The 17,717-nt window shown below is 39.9% G+C and overlaps 1 protein-coding gene across 3 annotated transcripts in view; it reads right to left on the bottom strand.

Annotated features, from left to right (window-relative positions):
• Window positions 1–2,684: 2,684 nt before the first annotated feature.
• The window catches only part of maml3 (mastermind-like transcriptional coactivator 3), a 136,797-nt gene continuing 121,764 nt past the window's right edge, over window positions 2,685–17,717 (bottom strand). For all 3 annotated transcript variants that reach the window (XM_048196771.1, XM_048196772.1, XM_048196773.1), the window contains exons 3-5: window positions 7,008–7,265; window positions 6,727–6,802; window positions 2,685–4,092 (exon numbers count right to left, since the gene is read on the bottom strand). In XM_048196771.1, coding sequence (XP_048052728.1) covers window positions 3,107–4,092; window positions 6,727–6,802; window positions 7,008–7,265 — 1,320 coding nt within the window. In that variant the 3' untranslated portion in view covers window positions 2,685–3,106. The remainder of the gene's footprint in view (window positions 4,093–6,726; window positions 6,803–7,007; window positions 7,266–17,717) is intronic.

The raw sequence follows: 17,717 nt of genomic DNA on the forward strand, positions 1-17,717 counted from the left end.
CAGGTAAGCAAGTAAGGACAATAGAGAAAAATGGCAGATGGAGCAATAATAACTGACATGATCCATGATATCATGATATTTTTAGTGATATTTGTAAATTGTCTTTTTAAATGTTTTGTTAGCATGTTGCTAATGTACTGTTAAATGTGGTTAAAGTTACCATCGTTTCTTACTGTATTCATGGAGACTGGAGCACTTGCAGTCTGTATAATTCATAAACAACTTCATTCTTTATAAATCTCTCCAACAGTGTAGCATTATCCCGTTAGCCACGGAGCATAGCCTCAAACTCATTCAGAATCAAATGTGAACATCCAAATAAATACTATACTTATTATATCTGATATGCTGCATGACAAACACTTTGTAAAGATCCATTTTGAGGGTTATATTAGCTGTGTGAACTTTGTTTATGCAATGTATTATAGAGTTGCGAGCTTGGGGGCGGGGAACGCAAGCATTTAAAGGGGAAGTGCGCTGAATCGGTGCATATTTAATTATGACACAAAATAGGCAGTTAAAAAATTTAATAATAAAAAATCTATGGGGTATTTTAAGCTGAAACTTCACAGACACATTCAGGGGACACCTTAGACTTATATTACATCTTGTGAAAAACTTATTCAGGTTTACAGTGTGTCTTTTCTTTACATTTTTCCATATTTTCTTTTCCTGCAGTTTCTTTGTTCTTAGTTTAAACATATAAACAGGTAAAACATTTAAACACATTTTTTTTGTTTGTATCAAAAAAAGTTGCAGAGACTTATTTTAATGAGAACATTTTTAATGATCAATCTCTTTAATGTATTTTTTTCTGAAAAACAAATTCTTTGTAACTCTCTGGCATTACCATTTACATAATTCTGTACATGAAAAAGAAAAAAAGCACTGCTTTAGATACAGAGTAAAATTTGAAAACTAGAAAAAACCTTCAAAATAAAAATTAGAGGAGGTTTACATTACAAATTAGTAGTAAGACATTGTCTGAAGTGCAATGGTATAGCTCAGATGAGTTTAAAAGTGGAAAAAAAAGATGAAATAAAAATACTTCTCTATCTTAAACAAACAGCAATATCTTTACAGTTAGTAGAGACGTATCCTCTGATGTATTTAAAATTGTAAAAACATATTTACATATAACTGTATCTGATATATATCTTTTTCCATCACATATATGTCAGCACCAGTACGAAATAAAAAGGAGAAAAAGATAAGCTCGATGACTTCAGAAATAGAAATCAAAAACATGTTAATCTTGGTCCCAGATTGTTGATATTTGGTGAGACGGCAGGAGAACGTGGGCTTTACCCTCTCCGACTGCGATCCTCTTGACACAGCAACAATATAACACTGCCAAACACTGAAGATGTGAATGCGTTCAATCTCCCATTAAGACAGAAATTTCTCAAAAAAGGGCAGGTCAGTCACAATTCAAGTCAGTTACATTCCTCAAAAAGCTGAAACAATCAGACTAAAGCTCGATCACAGAAAGAGACACCGTGAGTAACGCACAACAAGGAGAAAAGACTCTGATATTCTTTGTGTGGCATTTCATGGTAAACAACAGACAATTAAACAAGTCTGGCTGAGCAGTAAAGAAATGGTTACCATTTTGAGACTTCATTTGAAATTAGTTGACAGACCAGGTTAAACTAGTATAAGTAACACAACAAAGCACTCTTTATGTGAACTAAATTTTTCAAATAATAAATACAAGTTGGTGGAAATGGATTGTAAATAAATTTAAATTCCCAATACAGAGCAGATGCTTACATGTACAAATTTAGTCCAATTTTGAAATGGTCACAGTTGAAAGAGAAAGATGTCTGTACTACAAATGGCTTGTCGGAGTCTTGATGTGCTTGTCTTTCCTCTGTCAGGCATTGTGTAACGTTAACAGAGTGTGCAAGAGCTTGAAGTGGTGCAATGATTGAAATTACACTTTACAGCAACTAATAAGTATTTGACTTGTAAAATAAAAGGAGAAAAGTGGTATGACCCATCAGCGGAAATACAGTATGTACGGTGTATTGAATTTTTGTTTTCTTTATTAAAATATCTTTAACCAGTGTTCACAAGCAATTATGTTCAGTCAACGAAAAGAAACAAAAACTAGAATGTTGTGAAGCATTTAAATATCGGTTTTAAATTATAGTCTCAAAACATTGAATTTGCCTCAATTACTCTCACAAATGCCTAGGGTGTTGCATTAAAATCCCATAAATATTACTTTATACTTGGTGAACTGTTTCTTGTAATCCAGATGAGTTCATGTATCCTTCCTTTCTAGCTGCCATTGTGACTAAAGAAAACCTCTTTCTCACAGTTTTAGGGAGGGGAGGGAGAAGTTTGTAGCTGCCAAATCTCTTCAAGCAATATTAACAAACACCTAGTTGACAAACACACACATGGCTTCACTCTTCTACTGACACCGGTCGCCTAGCGACAGCAGAGCATCCATCTTGCATACACTGAGAGCACACAGAGTCTGATGTGTTTTGTTGAGATGCCCGTAGTGCAAATAAACGTGCGCGCGCACACAAGCACAAAGCAGAGCAAATCGACACACATCAAGAGCAGCGAGAGAGAGAGAGAGAAAGAAGATATGTAAGAGAAGAAAGAGGAGGAGGTGTGTTGAACTGTTTGGTTTGGGAAAAGGGATCCATTGCTGACAAAGGCCCACCTCAAATTTCCACACACTCTTTAATACATGAACAGGATGTCAGAACAAAGGAGAACTAAATACATAAAACCATCCATAAAATCTTTCCCAATGTCATTTTGCAGGTTTTCAGTGCCTCTTGCCCTTGGTCCAGCACAAAGGACATAAGAGAAAAAAAAAAAAGAAGACATAAATGGATCAAATCCAAAATGGGTACTTCTTTAAAAAAAAAAAAAAAAAAAAAAAAAAGAACGCCGGATACTTACTTGAGAAGCAACCCAAACAGAGAGGAATTGGTTTAAATATTGTGACAGCACACACATGTAATACACAACATGTAATATATTTCTTAGATTTGTCGACCATGTAATAGAAAAAAACCCCAAAACAATAAAACGAATCACATTTTCCATAAAATTGTCCTGTTAAAAAAAATCCCTTAGGCTATGGGTTGGGGAAAAACTCATCCATCCAACCTTCCGTTGAATCCAAATCTGTCCCATCCGACAGGCCGAATGAAACCCCGGCCCCAGCCCCTGATTGGCTGCCGTAACCGTATGCCAGGTCCTGATTGGACGTCCTCTGGTAGCCCTGAGGCTGACCCCCTGGCATGTACGACCCACCCCCTCCCGATGCTCCCGGTATGCCCTGAGCAGGGCCCTGTCCAAAAGCGGCCATGTTGGGCACTCCCTGGTTCATGCCTGGCATTACCATCCCCCGCGGCTGGTTGGTCCTTGGTTGCCCTGCCATGTGCGGCATCATCGGCCCACCCATTGCAGCTGGGTTTATTGAACGTGGGTCCACCATAGTCTGTCCGCCCATCGCTTGTGCGAAATGCTGCTTGGCCATCCTAGGAGGCTGGCCACCTTGCATGGCATACGCAGGGTTACTGTTAAACGCCACCATGTCGTTTGAAGTCCTTCCGCCCATGGCCTGCATATTTTGCTGCTGCTGCTGCGGCCACGTCTGGCCTCCGCCTCCCATCATGCTCTGCAGTCTCTGAACTTGGGCTTTGGCCATCGGCTGCCCACCAGGGGCGACACCGGCTGTTTTTATTTGCTGCTGTGGGAGGGCCTGGTTCATTAGCATTCCCTGTCCATACCCGCCTCCCGGGCCTCCGCCGACCATTCCTTGCCCGTTGGCGCCCGCTTGTCTCTGTGCCATTGCCATACCGGGCTGGTTGGGATGATGCTGCTGTTGCTGCTGGAGCATTTGGCCCATGTTTGGGTTCATACCCTGGTACATGCCAGTCTGTGTACCAGCCTGGGCTCCGTATGCCATGCTCATGTCACCCTGCGAGGGCATGGCGGCAGAATTCTGGACGGGCGTCATCTGCAGTATCCCCGGGTTCTGTTGCTGCTGCTGCAGAAGTCGAGCGTTCCGCATGCTCTGCAGCGCCTGGTTCCTTGCTGCCATCTCCTGGGACGTGCCTAAAACAATTTAAAATTTAATAATATTAACTGACATCTGTTGTTCTCATTATATTTCCAGTACATCAAAGGCTTGTTTCAATTAAAGTCAAACAGCATAAATACACACTCACAATAGCATAGCAAATCACTGTCAATTGTATATAATGACAAACTGCACACTGAAATCTCCAGAGACCGGGGCCTGTACCATGATTGTAGTTGAACAAACTCAGGGTATTAGGACTAGTTTCAAGTTGATAAAACCAAACAACTCCAATCTGGCTTTATTGGTACCATGATGCTGATCATCAGATTTCTGTCAACTCATGCTTTGAACCTGAGTTTGTGGAGTGCGTGCACATGAATGCATGACATCAGTGGCAAACAGCCAATCAAATGCCTTGCAACAGAGAGAAACCGTGATTCACTTATCGTGAGAGAGCCAGCCTGATTTTAAACTCTTTTGCTGAAGGTTAAGAGATTGAAGAAAATGAAGAATTTAAACGCATTTACACTAAAGAAAATACTTGTCCATGAAATTATCTTGCTCTGTCAGTGCAAGTTAAACTTGTGAAGTTAGTTTATATAGTTGATAATATATAATGATAGAGACTCAAACATGTAAGGTCACATAGTCATTTTTAAAGAGTTATCTATTGATTCTACATCTTATTTATATTACATATGATCTATATATATATTAATATTCATTTAAACTAAATGCTTAATAATAACTGTTAAACTAAAATTGCTTGTGTGAAATGGATGAATAATATGGATCATATAATCATTATAAAATCATAAAATAATTCTTATTATCATTAAAGCTAGACCATTTCATTGTTAAATATTTGTTTTTACTATATAGGAGACCTTTTAATTTGGATGAAGAGAACCTGGAGGAGTGCTCCTTTATTGCGTTGGATGTGTCAGTGTCACTTTTCTCATATCTGATTGGTCCAATTTCAGTTTGAGATCTCTTAACAAAACCTGCTGTGGAGCGCAAGTTACTGTGGTGATGAACACCGCTAAAAGCCAAGTCACTTTGATGGTACCTAAAACCCAGGATTGGCCAAACTAATCTGAAACTTGCTAGCTAGCCAGCTAATCAAGCTTCATGGTACAGGACCCCAGGGGTGCCCAATCCTGTTCCGGAGATCTATTTCCTGCAAAGTTCAGATCCAACACAAATCAAACACAACTGAACCAGCTAAATAAGATATTCAGTAGCACTATAATTACAGACAGGTGTGTTGGATCAGGGTTGGAACTGAACTCTACAAGTAGGTAGATCTCCAGGAACAGGATTGGGCACCCCTACCTTAGACCTTGAATAAACCCATATGAATTTCATGCTAAAATTAAGTTGACAGGCATCAGAACAAATGTGTGTGTGTGTGTGTGTGTGTGTGTGTGTGTGTGTGTGTGTGTGTGTGTGTGTGTGTGTTTATGTATGTATGTAAAATTATAGATATAGTTGTCAGATTTTCCTGCTGATATGAAATCTGTTATTAAAAGGTAATCTTTGCAAACTGTTTCAGAGATTTTGGTCTCCAATCTAATATACAGAAGATGTACTGAACGAGGAGCTGGAGCGATTGCGCAACACACGCCTCACGAGCAGCGGAACTTTTATTATGCCGCAGTCGCCGGCGTTGCTTCCGCTTTTCCGGTCATGAGTATGAGGTAACGCAGCTCCGTTTATCATATTAGATACATTTGAGTGTGTTGAAAATGATGTTATAACGTTACTCTGTGCGTTCGCTCGGCGGCTGCTGTGAGACACTTGTTTGAGACACTACAGTAAGATAGATCGATTTTAGAATATCATATTAAATGCTGGATGGCTTGTGTTGATAAATGGCATGCAATTAATTTTGAAACGTATTATTTGATGGAGAAAATGCTGTATTACTGACTGTTACTAAAAATAAAGCTGCATCTGATTATGTTATGTTAGCTACTTCACAAAATAGTGTTTTTCTCTGAGGCATGGTAAAGCATGGTACTCGCAAAAAAAAAAAAAAAAAAAAAAAAAAAAAATCAACAAAATTAGATTTAAACAATAAGACTAAACATGTTGGGCTATATAACAATAATTAGTTTTCTGTCTATAAATATATCAAAACAGTTGTTCCCTTGTCTATTAAAATGTGTATTATATTAAAGCGTCTTTGGTGTTTTCATGGTTTTTACAAAATAAAACCGGAAACCGGGGCAGACCGAGGTTAACGCGGGTATGACGCAATTGACAGGCGACTCAGAGCCTTGGTTAAAATTGTAATTTTCTCACGGATATTGTAAGTACTCAAGTGAACAAAATATATAACACTGTCCTAGTGGTTTTTACATATTTTTTACAAAATATTACATATTGCACCTTTAATTAACCAAAATACAGGCCGAAATATTACGTAAGTGGCTAGGCAGTATGAGGTGCCAACGATAAAAAAAAATCATTCTTTTCAGTTATAAATAGAAGAAGTTCAGATTTTTCACATTTCTATCCACTTCAGGTCCTTACAGTGCTTGTATAACACTATAAGCCCTTTAGCCTCATGAAATAATATGGTTATTACAACTAGTGGCAAAGCGTTTAGATTGTGGTGTATGGATATTATCCTCCTTTCATTGTATCTGTATATGTCTTGCCTTGAAACTGCTGGAGTGGGTATGGATTCCTCTGTGCCTGACTCATCTGTCTGGGGAGATGCTGCTGCTGTTGTAACTGGAAAAAGAGGGAAAGCGAAGCAGAAAACTAGATGGTTATCAAAATTCCTTATCAATAATCACAAACAACTGAACAGAAAGCAGAACTCTCAAGCCACGAAAGGCCAGCAGCTGCTTGCACACTCACGTCACAAGGATGATTATTTGATATGAGCATAAAGAAAAGCCCAGCACTGTTTGTCTATGGTGTCAATGGCACTCACCTGTTCTGCCAGCATGTGCTGCTGCTGCTGCTGTCTCTGTTCTCTTATAAGCTGTGCTTTCTGCTGTTCCATCATATGAAGCTGGACCCTCTTTTCCTGCTCCATAGCCATCATCTGCTTCATCATTGCCGCCTGCTGTGGATTGGCCAGATAACTGGCAGGCCCCGCCCCGTTAGGCCCTGTTGAGGCCACACCCCCCGGTCCTCCATGAGGTGGCTGGACTCCACCAGCCTGCCGTGGTAATCCAACCACACTTTCCTACAGAGAGAGAGAGAGAGAGAGATGATCAGACATTAGAAACAGTATACACACAGTATAAAAGATGATTTACTGATTCATTTCATTAAAAGGTTAGTTCACCCAAAAATGAAAATTCTCTCATTAATTACTTTGTTCCACACCCATAAGACCTTCGTTCATCTTCGGAACACAAATTAAGATATTTTTGATAAAATCCGATGGCTCAGTGAGGCCTGCATTGACAGCAAGATAATGAACACATTCAGATGCCCAGAAAGCTACTAAAGACACATTTAAAAAACTGTTTTAAATGTGTCTTTAGTAGCTTTCTGGTAGGGGTGTAACGATACGCTCAGGTCACGATACGGTACGTATCTCGATACGGAGTTCACGATACGATACGTATCACGATATTTTGAACAAAATGAAACTGAAATTCAAACAAGATTTATTAAAAAAACATGAACAAATTTCAATAATTTTCCTTGTTGTACATACAAGATCACATTTCAATAAAATAAATAAATATAAAAATTTAATAAAAACCTTCTGTATTCAAATTAACAGTTGAATAGGGCTGTCTGTCACTGAAAAAAAATGTTAAATTTAACATGAACTTAGACGTTTACATATCGCGTCTAAAAACGCGTGGAAGGCGCGGCCGCACCGCTTCTCCTTCTTCCCAAAGCGCTCGCGCTCCCGTGGCGTCGGTCGTTGCTATGCAACCATGAACTGAGCTCTCCAAGAGGAACAGGATGTTTCTGCAAAGGATAAATGATTTCTAGCCCTTGCATTAGTTCTACTACGAGATATATTGATGGAGATAAGATATAAAAACCACCATGTACAGCTATGATCAGCTGTTCGGCTGAGCTTTTGATGTTTTGTTACGGAAAGGCCATAGCTGATCGGTTGATTCTTGTCACACGACCTGCGGTGCGCTTGCGGCATTCTGAGAAGTTGAGAATTGCATGCGCGTCGCGACCGCGTTGATCCCATTATGAGCACGCCTGCCACGCGGCTACATTTGAAAATAATAACGGACTTGCACGCGGAAAAGACGCAATATGTGAACGGCCCCACAGAACTTCTTAAAGCAAAGCATCGCAAGCGTCTTTTGCTTTTCTGTGAGCACAGCTGTTGCTGTGGCACTGCGGTGAAAGAAAGCCACGACTTTTCTCACGCGACCATGCAAGAGACTGACATGAGAAACGTTTAAACCTGCTTGCAAGATTCAATGTGTGCGCGAAACACTTACTGAACTAGAGAGCTGATTGAGACAGGATACTCTGGGAGTTGGAAGGGTGTGTCGCGATTCTGCCTTCTCACATCGCGATACAGGTTCGTGGACCTGCGTATCGCGATTTCGGTTTTATATCGCATATCGTTACAGCCCTACTTTCTGGGCATCTGAAAGTGTTCATTATCTTGCTGGCATAGATAGGAGGCCTCACTGAGCCATCGGATTTCATCAAAAATATCTTAATTTGTGTTCTGAAGATGAACGAAGGTCTTACGGGTGTGGAACGACATGAGGGTGAGTAATTAATGACAGAATTTTCATTTTTGGATGAACTAACCCTTTAAATCAGTCTATTGAATTACTTGCTAACTGACTTCATTGGTACTAAATTAATAAATAGCCTATATAATATATTGCATACACTACTGTTCAAAAGTTTGCAGTCTGTATGATTTAAGAAACTAATACTTATTTAGAAAGGATGCATTAAGCTGATCAAAAGTGACAGTAAAGCCATTTATGATGTTACAAAAAAAAAAAAATCCTGAAGAGATTTGATTTTAAAATATACTGAAATAGAAAAATTAATGTTTTACTGTATTTTATATACATACACACACACACATACATATATACATTATATATACACATATATATATATATATATATATATATATATATATATATATATATATATATACACATATATATACATATATATATATATATATATATATATATATATATATATATATATATATATATATATATATATATATGCATGCAGCCTAGGTGAGCATAAAATACTTTCAAAAACATTTTAAAAATCTCATCGACCACAAACTTTTGAATACACATTTATGTTCCAATGTAAATTCAATTTAATGTAATACAGCAGTAAAAAACATTGCTAACATCAATAAAGTAAATGCACGTGTCCTTTCCATACTCAAGACTTTTAAAAGTATTTTTCATCCATATCACATTTTCCAATGTCATAAATTAAACTTGGTAAACTTTCATCAAAATTGGTTTCCTAATGAACAGAAAAATAAAACCTTAGAACACATTTCTCAAACAAGGTACACCAAAGATAACAGGAGCTATGGAGACCTCTTTTGTGTGTGGGGTCAGGAAAAGATACCCCTCTGAGTAGTGGTTTAGGTAATATAAAATTACCCTTAATACACTGGAAATGGTCTGAGACAATATAAATCAAGATCTACAACAAAGAGTCATGAGACCCAGACTCTAGATGTTTATGGTCTTATAAGATGTGAAGACCAGGACAAACAGACTATGGCTTTCTCTTATAGGAACAGTCAGATAGGACAAAGGAATGTTATGCAGAAGCGGGTAGGCGGAGCAAACTGTTGAAAACTGGATTTAAACTCGCATCGCCCGCACAAGCACCACATAGCTCAATGTGCCAGAGCACATTCACTGACCGCAAGCCCACGACTCCAATCTAGTGCCAACATTATATTTGAACCATCCCTCCAAGAGGCTCTTAGAACAGCATAAATAATGAGGCACAAACATGCACACGCCACAGGAGACTGTTCAGATAAATCTAGACCAGACCGGTCAATGAGCACAAATCTGTGTGTAGACAGCTGGATCTCTTCTGTTAACCAGTCATGCTGTCCAAACGAGCGCCGATCGGCACGTACGTATCTGCATTGAGGCCGGAAAGGCCAGAGGGGGGCAGTGTTGATCTTTTTTCCCCCCTCTCCTACCATCTCTCTCTCACTCCCTCTTTTGAGTCGTCATCTATCTCTATTTCTTCCACCTCTGTGCCCATGTCTCCATTCCGTTCTCCGTCTTTCCCTCCTTCCTGCACATTTCCCTTTACCTCCTCTCTTTTTCTTCTTTCACCCTCACCGCCTTACATACTCTTTTTCATTATGATCCCCTCATCCCCCCTCTCCCTTCAGCTCTGCAGATGGCTTAATCATGAGTGGTGTAAAAGATGTGTCTCCTTCTTCCTGTCGGATAATGTGTGTGAGCCAAAGACTCCTCAGCAGAGCATGGAAAGAGAGAGAGATGAGGGGTGAGAGAAAAAGACTCAAATGACAGACAAAAAACATTAAAGAGAGGGAGGGAGAGAAAAAAGACAGAGATAGAGAGAAAGCAGGTAGCCAGGCAACAGTGGCTGTAATGTTGAGCAGATGGTGCTCATAGGAGCCATGATGGACGACAGCGGGCAGCAGCCGAGAGAGGGAGAGGGAGAGGGAGAGGGAGAGGAGAGAGAGAGAGAGAGAGAGAGAGAGAGAGAGAGAGAGAGAGAGAGAGAGAGAGAGAGAGAGAAGCGTAAATTAAGTCTCTCTCTTTTATCCTCTCTTCCTCTTCTTTCCGTCTCTATCACCGATTCCATCTCCATCTTTTTTCCTCCGTTCACACGCGTGAACCACTCTTGATACGACTGGTCTTGCTTGGTTATCTATCTCTCTAACTAAACTGTCAATCATAATGATTACTGAAAGAGACTGTACAGGAGGAGGATCAATACAAATACAGCAAGTGTTTTTGTATAATATCACGACCAAAATATTGTCTATATTGTGTATTTTCTGCATCACAAACTCCCAAAAAAAAAAAAAAAAAAAAAATATTGGGGGAGTCTGTTTTCAAACAGGTTTCCAGAAAACTCCCACTGCCCTTGTTTAGGCAAGCAGGTAGCCCCGCCCTCAAACTCATGCCATTGGTCGAGCAAGAAACTGACATGTTGGAAAGCACTGTTTTGAAAGCAACACAGAACTTACTCTCTTCAAAAAAGTCAAACTACAAATGGTTTGCTTATAAAGTTTCGGTTGCGTGGATGTTCAATAGATGTACAAATGTTGAGAGAATATTGAAAATATCTTAATTTGTGTTTTGAAGATAAATGAATGTCTTTAGAATGACATGAGGGTGAGTAACTGTATTTTAAACTAAAGTGTGTAATTTCTGTATACCACTAGCAACACCAAACAGAACTGCTACAATATTGACTTCAAACAGGTTTCCTAAACACTCCCCCATCTGCCATTGGATAAGACAAACAGATAGTCCCACCCCAAACACACATCAATGGTCGCAAACATCGTTGTTGTCAGGCTGGTCAGGATTCAAACAGAATTGATTGTGCCACAGAGTCTGTATTTATACTTTTTTGGGAAATCAACCTCCAAATGACTGACTTACAATTATCTAAGAACATTAATCTGGGACAGAAGATGGTATTTTAAAATCCTAATGACACACTCCGAGCCATGTGAAAGCATTAAAGTGTTAGTTCACCCCAAAATTGTCATTAATTACTCACCCTCATGTCATTCCACAGCCATAAGACCTTCGTTCATCTTCGGAACACAAATTCAGATATTTTTGTTGAAATCCGAGAGGTATATGACTCGTTCATAGACAGCAAGGTACTAAAGAACTGATACTAAAGACATCCTTAAAACAGTCGACGTGACTATAGTGGTTCAACCTTAATTGTATGAAGCGACGAGAATACATTTTGTGCGCAAAAACAAAACAAATCTCAAAAACACAACAATCTCTTCCCTGTCATTGTCCAGCTGGCCAATAATGAGTCGATGTTCGGACGTAGAACCTGGAAGCGCTGGACACAAACAACTTATGAGAATGACACAGAAAAAATATTGTTGAATAAAGTTGTTATTTTTGTTTTGTTTTTGCGCACAAAAAGTATTCTCGTCGCTTCATAAAATTAAGGTTGAGCCACTGTAGTCACGTCGACGGTTTTAACAATGTCTTTAGTACCTTTCTGGACCCTAAAAGTGTTGATAGCATTGCTGTCTATGGATGAGTCATATACCTCTCACATTTCATCAAAAACATCTTCATTTGTGTTCCGAAAATGAATGAAGGTCTTATGGGTGTGGAACAACATGAGGGTGAGTAAATGATGACAATTTTCGTTTTGGGGTGAACTAACCCTTTAAGTGTGTGAGCTTACCAAAGGCACCAAACAAACATAAACAGGCAAAACTATCCGATGACTGAACACTAAAATTTCAGCTCATCTTCTGTTGTTAAAGGTGTTGGAGGATGTGCAAAGAAGCTCACTGCAGTTTGCACAGAGCAATACATAGTGCAATACAGATAGCCGGAGTGATTGCTTTCATTGATCTCATGCATACACACACAAACACACATTGATTACCAGTAGTGAGCCTTGGCCCAGATCAGACACTAATCTGAGGGGCTTGCTCACAACATCCCCTCTAATAATACACCACGCGCCAACACATGGTCCTCATGAGGGCGTTTGTGTGTGGGGGTGGTAGTAGTAGTAACTGGCCAATTCAAACAAATTCAAGCTACGACATCTTAAACGTGTTAAAGAATTTTGGCAATGCCAAAGATGAGGCATGAATTTAGCTTCGGCTGATCATTTGCAAGTTCAGTCTCAATATGGCATAAAAGACTCGAGAGAGAAAGTTTGAGCTGCTCTCTACTGGTTGACTGATTTTCTAAATGGCTAATATCTAGAGATATCCAGAGATATCTATCTAATATATTTATTTATACATACACTGCCTATAACTACAGCTCTCATTTACATTTATGCATGACATTTCTATGCTAAGCTGGTTCCACTGCATTGAAGTAATGCACTCCACTGGAATCAAACCTGTGACTATTGCATTGCAAAAGTGATGCTCTACTGCTACTTTTATCATTTTATTGTTAAGGACGTTTTTTTTAATCAACTACTCCTTAAAAGTAGGCCGATGAATTTGAAATAACGCTATGACAAAGGTGTTGAGGGGGCATAGTCTATCGAATTCACCAGGTGCTGCTGCCTCCTTTATCAGATTATTTGCTTGAATATCAATCATGTCAAACCTACTGAGAGCAAACAAATGAGAGGCTGGCAGGCAGAGGATCACTGACAGAAGGCCAAACCCAATAAATCTACATCACAAATTTACCACAAACAAAAGCATATTACATAATATTCCTTACATCAATTGGTGCAAAGACAAAGAAATGCCAAAGTAGTCGTCCTTTTGTTCTCAAAATCTAGATAACACACCTGTTACAAGATAGGATTGGCCGTGCTGTAGCCCACCCCCTCATTTCCCACTCTTCCGTCCCTTTTTCCACAAACTCCACCTCTCTCTACCTCCAACCTTTTGCCCTCCCTTCCCTCTCCATGTTGCGTTATCTCTCCCAGCTTCTATATTCCCTTTCTCCCTCCATCTATTCCACTGCACAGAAGCCATTAGTGGTGGCCGTAAAGCCATATTTCTGTCTACAGCTCAATTACACGCACACACACTCACACGTGCACAGGTTCAGTGCCAGTTCATTGAGCTTTATGGATAGAAATCCATCCGCAGCTATGCACACTGATTTCTCCATATGAATCCCTAATAAACAATTGCAGTAAACGGATTGAAACGTCAAATGATGATGTTAACCCTCAGATTTCGGTTTATGTCCATTTCGTCAGCCAGGCTGGGTGACGATGTCTACTAAATCAGATCAGTCACTTAAAATAGCGTGAAACAAAATTAAATGATCGCTCTTTTGAATGAGACGGGCGTTAAAATGCAACAGATACAGTGTCTGAATAAGGCTACTTGTTTTCATTGTTTGGACAAGTCTGCGACGTGAAATTGTGCATTGTTCGTTGGCTGCGCCTCAAAGTTTCAGAAATAAATACTGAGCACCCACGGCTCAATTAAACACAGACGGACTCTCTCTGTGTGGATCTGCAGGTAGAGGTAAGAGAAAATGATGAAATCTGATGTAAGGACGAGAAAGGAAAGATAACAGAAGCACAGTGAAATAAACGTCTCCCTCATGCTTCCTTGCTCACTCTTTCTGTCTAGCACTTTCCCTTTCTCTTTATTTGGAGCATTAATCTCTGAGATTTTGTTCCGATTTTATAAAAGAAAAGTCATAGAACCCATAAGCAGGCGCACATGAAATCTGCAGAAAGCTCCACAGTCTCAGAACACCCATAATTCACAAAGTTCTACGCATCTACTGCACCTTGCATGATCATATTAAATATTTTAAAACGGTTACTTCTGATTGGTCAATAGCTGTGTTTTACACAGCTATGACCGCTTCACCCAATGGTTCTGTGTATCACTAGTACACAACACTCTTAGCTTACTGTATTATGTAGAAGAGTACTGTGAGAAAGAGACAGAGTAAGCGAGTTTATTACCTGCATTCAGATTTAGCATTTTCCTTCAGTCCTATGTTCATAATAAAAAAATCTGTTTAAATGTCTGATGTATTATCTTGTCCTTTTAACAGTTAAGGGGTTTTCCCGTGACTGACAGTGCTAGTCAAACCATTTGTCTGTTGCGTCTTGCTCCGTGTTCACAACAATTCAGTCTTTTCAATGTAAAAGTCTTCACTACTGATTGACACACTCATAAAAGACAGTTTTTGCCGCCATCTAATGGCGTAATAATGTAACTTCTCTTGCTGTTCACGGTCAGGGACTTTTTTCTGGCGGAAGGAAGGTTTTTAGTAAGAGTTTACTTCATGAAAGTTGCATTGATGCATATTTTTGGCATTAATATTTGTATTGTGTGGTAACCGTTTTATAAAAGCAATAAGGTACTCGAGGCTAGTGCTGTACTGTGATTAAGTCACGGCTTGAAGGGGTTGCAGGCACTCCGCTTTGCGTCGTTCCTAACAACGCCTTTCAGCCGTGACTTATTCACGATACAGCACAGCCTCTCATACCTTATTGCTTACTTTTATTTTGGCTAATTTGATAAATGTTTTCAGATACAAACAACAGTGCAACACGTCTACACAATTCTGCAGGTTTTTCCCCCAAAATACCCAATATAAAATACCCCATAAAATGCTGGAAAAGGTCTGCAGATTTGCACAAGTGTGTGTAACCTGCATGTGTCATACGATATGCAGATTTACCCTTAAAACACAAGAGAACTCAGTTGAATGTCACAACAGGTGCCTGCGCGTGTCTGTTTCAAAATCTACTCTCTTTCTTTCTCCTCTTATCTATCCTTTGTTTCTCGCAGCTGTGCCTTGTTGAAAGCGATCATGACTAATTATTCAAGGCTCAACAGAAGCAGAAATTATGATGAACTTTATTTTCCGAGTGAGAGAATGTGAGAGCGAGAGAAAGAGAGAGAGAGGGGAGCGGAGGGAAATGTTTTAAGCTGTTGAAACGGTGTTTGATTGGTGAAGGGTTTTTGAGTGCGTCTGTGACAGATTAATTGTCATCTTTTACTGTCTCACTTTCCTGGGATGAGTGAACCAATCATGGCTCTTCTCTCAAGAGGGGAGATAAAACATCCAATCACAGCCTCAGATCTCCTTTCTTTACTGTCCAACATTCCCACACAGGGAGGCGAGCTCAGGCTCTGATAAATCGAGTGTGTGGAATGAGGGAAGCAGAGAGTGTGAATGCTACATATGAGCTCTGTTCCAAAACCTAGTTAGCTGCCTACAGTGAGTGTATTTTAAGGCATCATACGTTAAGCCTGTACCAAAAATTACAAAATAAATATAATGTTATGCTGCCTATTAAAGGGATAGTTCCCAATTAATTACCCTCATTTATTATGTACTTTCTTCAAAAGATGATATTTTGTGAAACGTGTTTTCGTACATACAACAGCAACCAACAAAACGGTTTGGTAACCAACTTCTTTTGTGTTCTGCAGAAGAAAGAAATCCATACAGGTTTGGAATGACATGAGGGTGAGTAAACAACAGAATTTTAATTTTTGGGTGCTATCCCTTTAAGAGACCTTGTTTTGGTCAAAATCCAAGGCAGCATTGATCCATTGCAGAAAAGGTAATCCCAGAATTCACTGCGGCATTCATTAAAAGCAAAATTAACTATATGTATTGATACGTAACAATGGACTATTTTACCCCACATTTGCGTGTGCTTCACGTTTTTATGCTTATTGGAGTGTCTGTTAGCTTAGAAACAATTCCATTGGAATCAATTGTGAGTTGAGTCTCCATACATTTGAAATGCTGCCTATAAAGTGTTCCAAATCACTCACTCGTAATGTTTGGTGACCGTACAGGTGCCTTAAAGCGTAGCTGACTATGTAGGCATAACCTAGGCTCAGTAGGTTTTGGAAAGGAGCCATATTGTTTATAATTTAATTTGGAATATGACAGCATTGTGTGTTTGTGATGCGTGCGAGCGTGCGCTAGTGCGGCTTTAGTGTTCGGTTTCACAACCACCCTCTCCCAGGCACTTTTTCTCCTGAGCAGCAATTACCAGGGCCTTGATTTATGTGTCCAGTCAAAGAAGCCTCCTCCCCCTCTCTTTTCCTCCCTCTCTCGCAGGCCTTTTATCAGCAAGTCACTCTCTAACAGCACCGCAGCCACCCCTGAGACAGACCTCATCAGATAACACACACACGCGCACGCAATGAAATCTTTAAGAAAAGCCTCGTCCTCTCGGGACAGAGAGCAATCATTTAAGTATCTGAGAACGTAGTATCCATGCACACGCTACGTATACGTGCGTCTTGTTGTACGTTAATGCAGAGGGCATCACACACATGCTCTCTCTCTCTCTCTCTCTCTCTGTCTTGCATGTTCTGTCTATAGTGAGAGATGGGTGGGGGAGGGGCTGAAGAATGCACGGCCTCGGGGGACTTCCGATCCTAGAGAGAGGGAGGGAGAGATACAGCGGTGGAGAGGGGAAAGGGAGGGAGAGAAAAAGGGAGGTAAACAATCCGGCACACTTACAGAGCACAGAGGGGAAATAGAGAGGATGGGTAAACGTGTTTAAGAACACACACACACAACGCCGCCTCAAAAGAGCTGTTCGTGGGCGAGACTCTGACACACACTCGTTCGACAAGGAGAGGGGAAGGCAGAGAGGAAGAGACTAGGTGTCTTTTTTTTTTTTTTTTTTTTTTTTTTTTTTACAGCGTGACTGTTGACTGTTGACGGCTGGGAGTGTCATTGTGGGCAACGAGAGGGAATTACCAGACATGAAGCAAACTAATTACTGGCTGATTCACTAATTACCTCCAGAGAATGAGACGGAGAGAGAGCTGCTAAGTGAGCATCTCCCCTCCTGTCATGAAATAATGGGAGAGAAAAAGAACAGCAGCCTGACACAATGTGCTTCGTGACATCATAATGAGAAATGAACAAAGGCCCATTTGTCGTGTTTTTCTTCAACGAATGTTCCTGTATAAACCTGTTGGTTTCAAACTAGAACTAGTGTAAACACACAC

This window comes from Megalobrama amblycephala, linkage group LG7 (genome assembly GCF_018812025.1).
Source record: "Megalobrama amblycephala isolate DHTTF-2021 linkage group LG7, ASM1881202v1, whole genome shotgun sequence".
In the NCBI taxonomy this organism is placed as follows: domain Eukaryota; kingdom Metazoa; phylum Chordata; class Actinopteri; order Cypriniformes; family Xenocyprididae; genus Megalobrama; species Megalobrama amblycephala.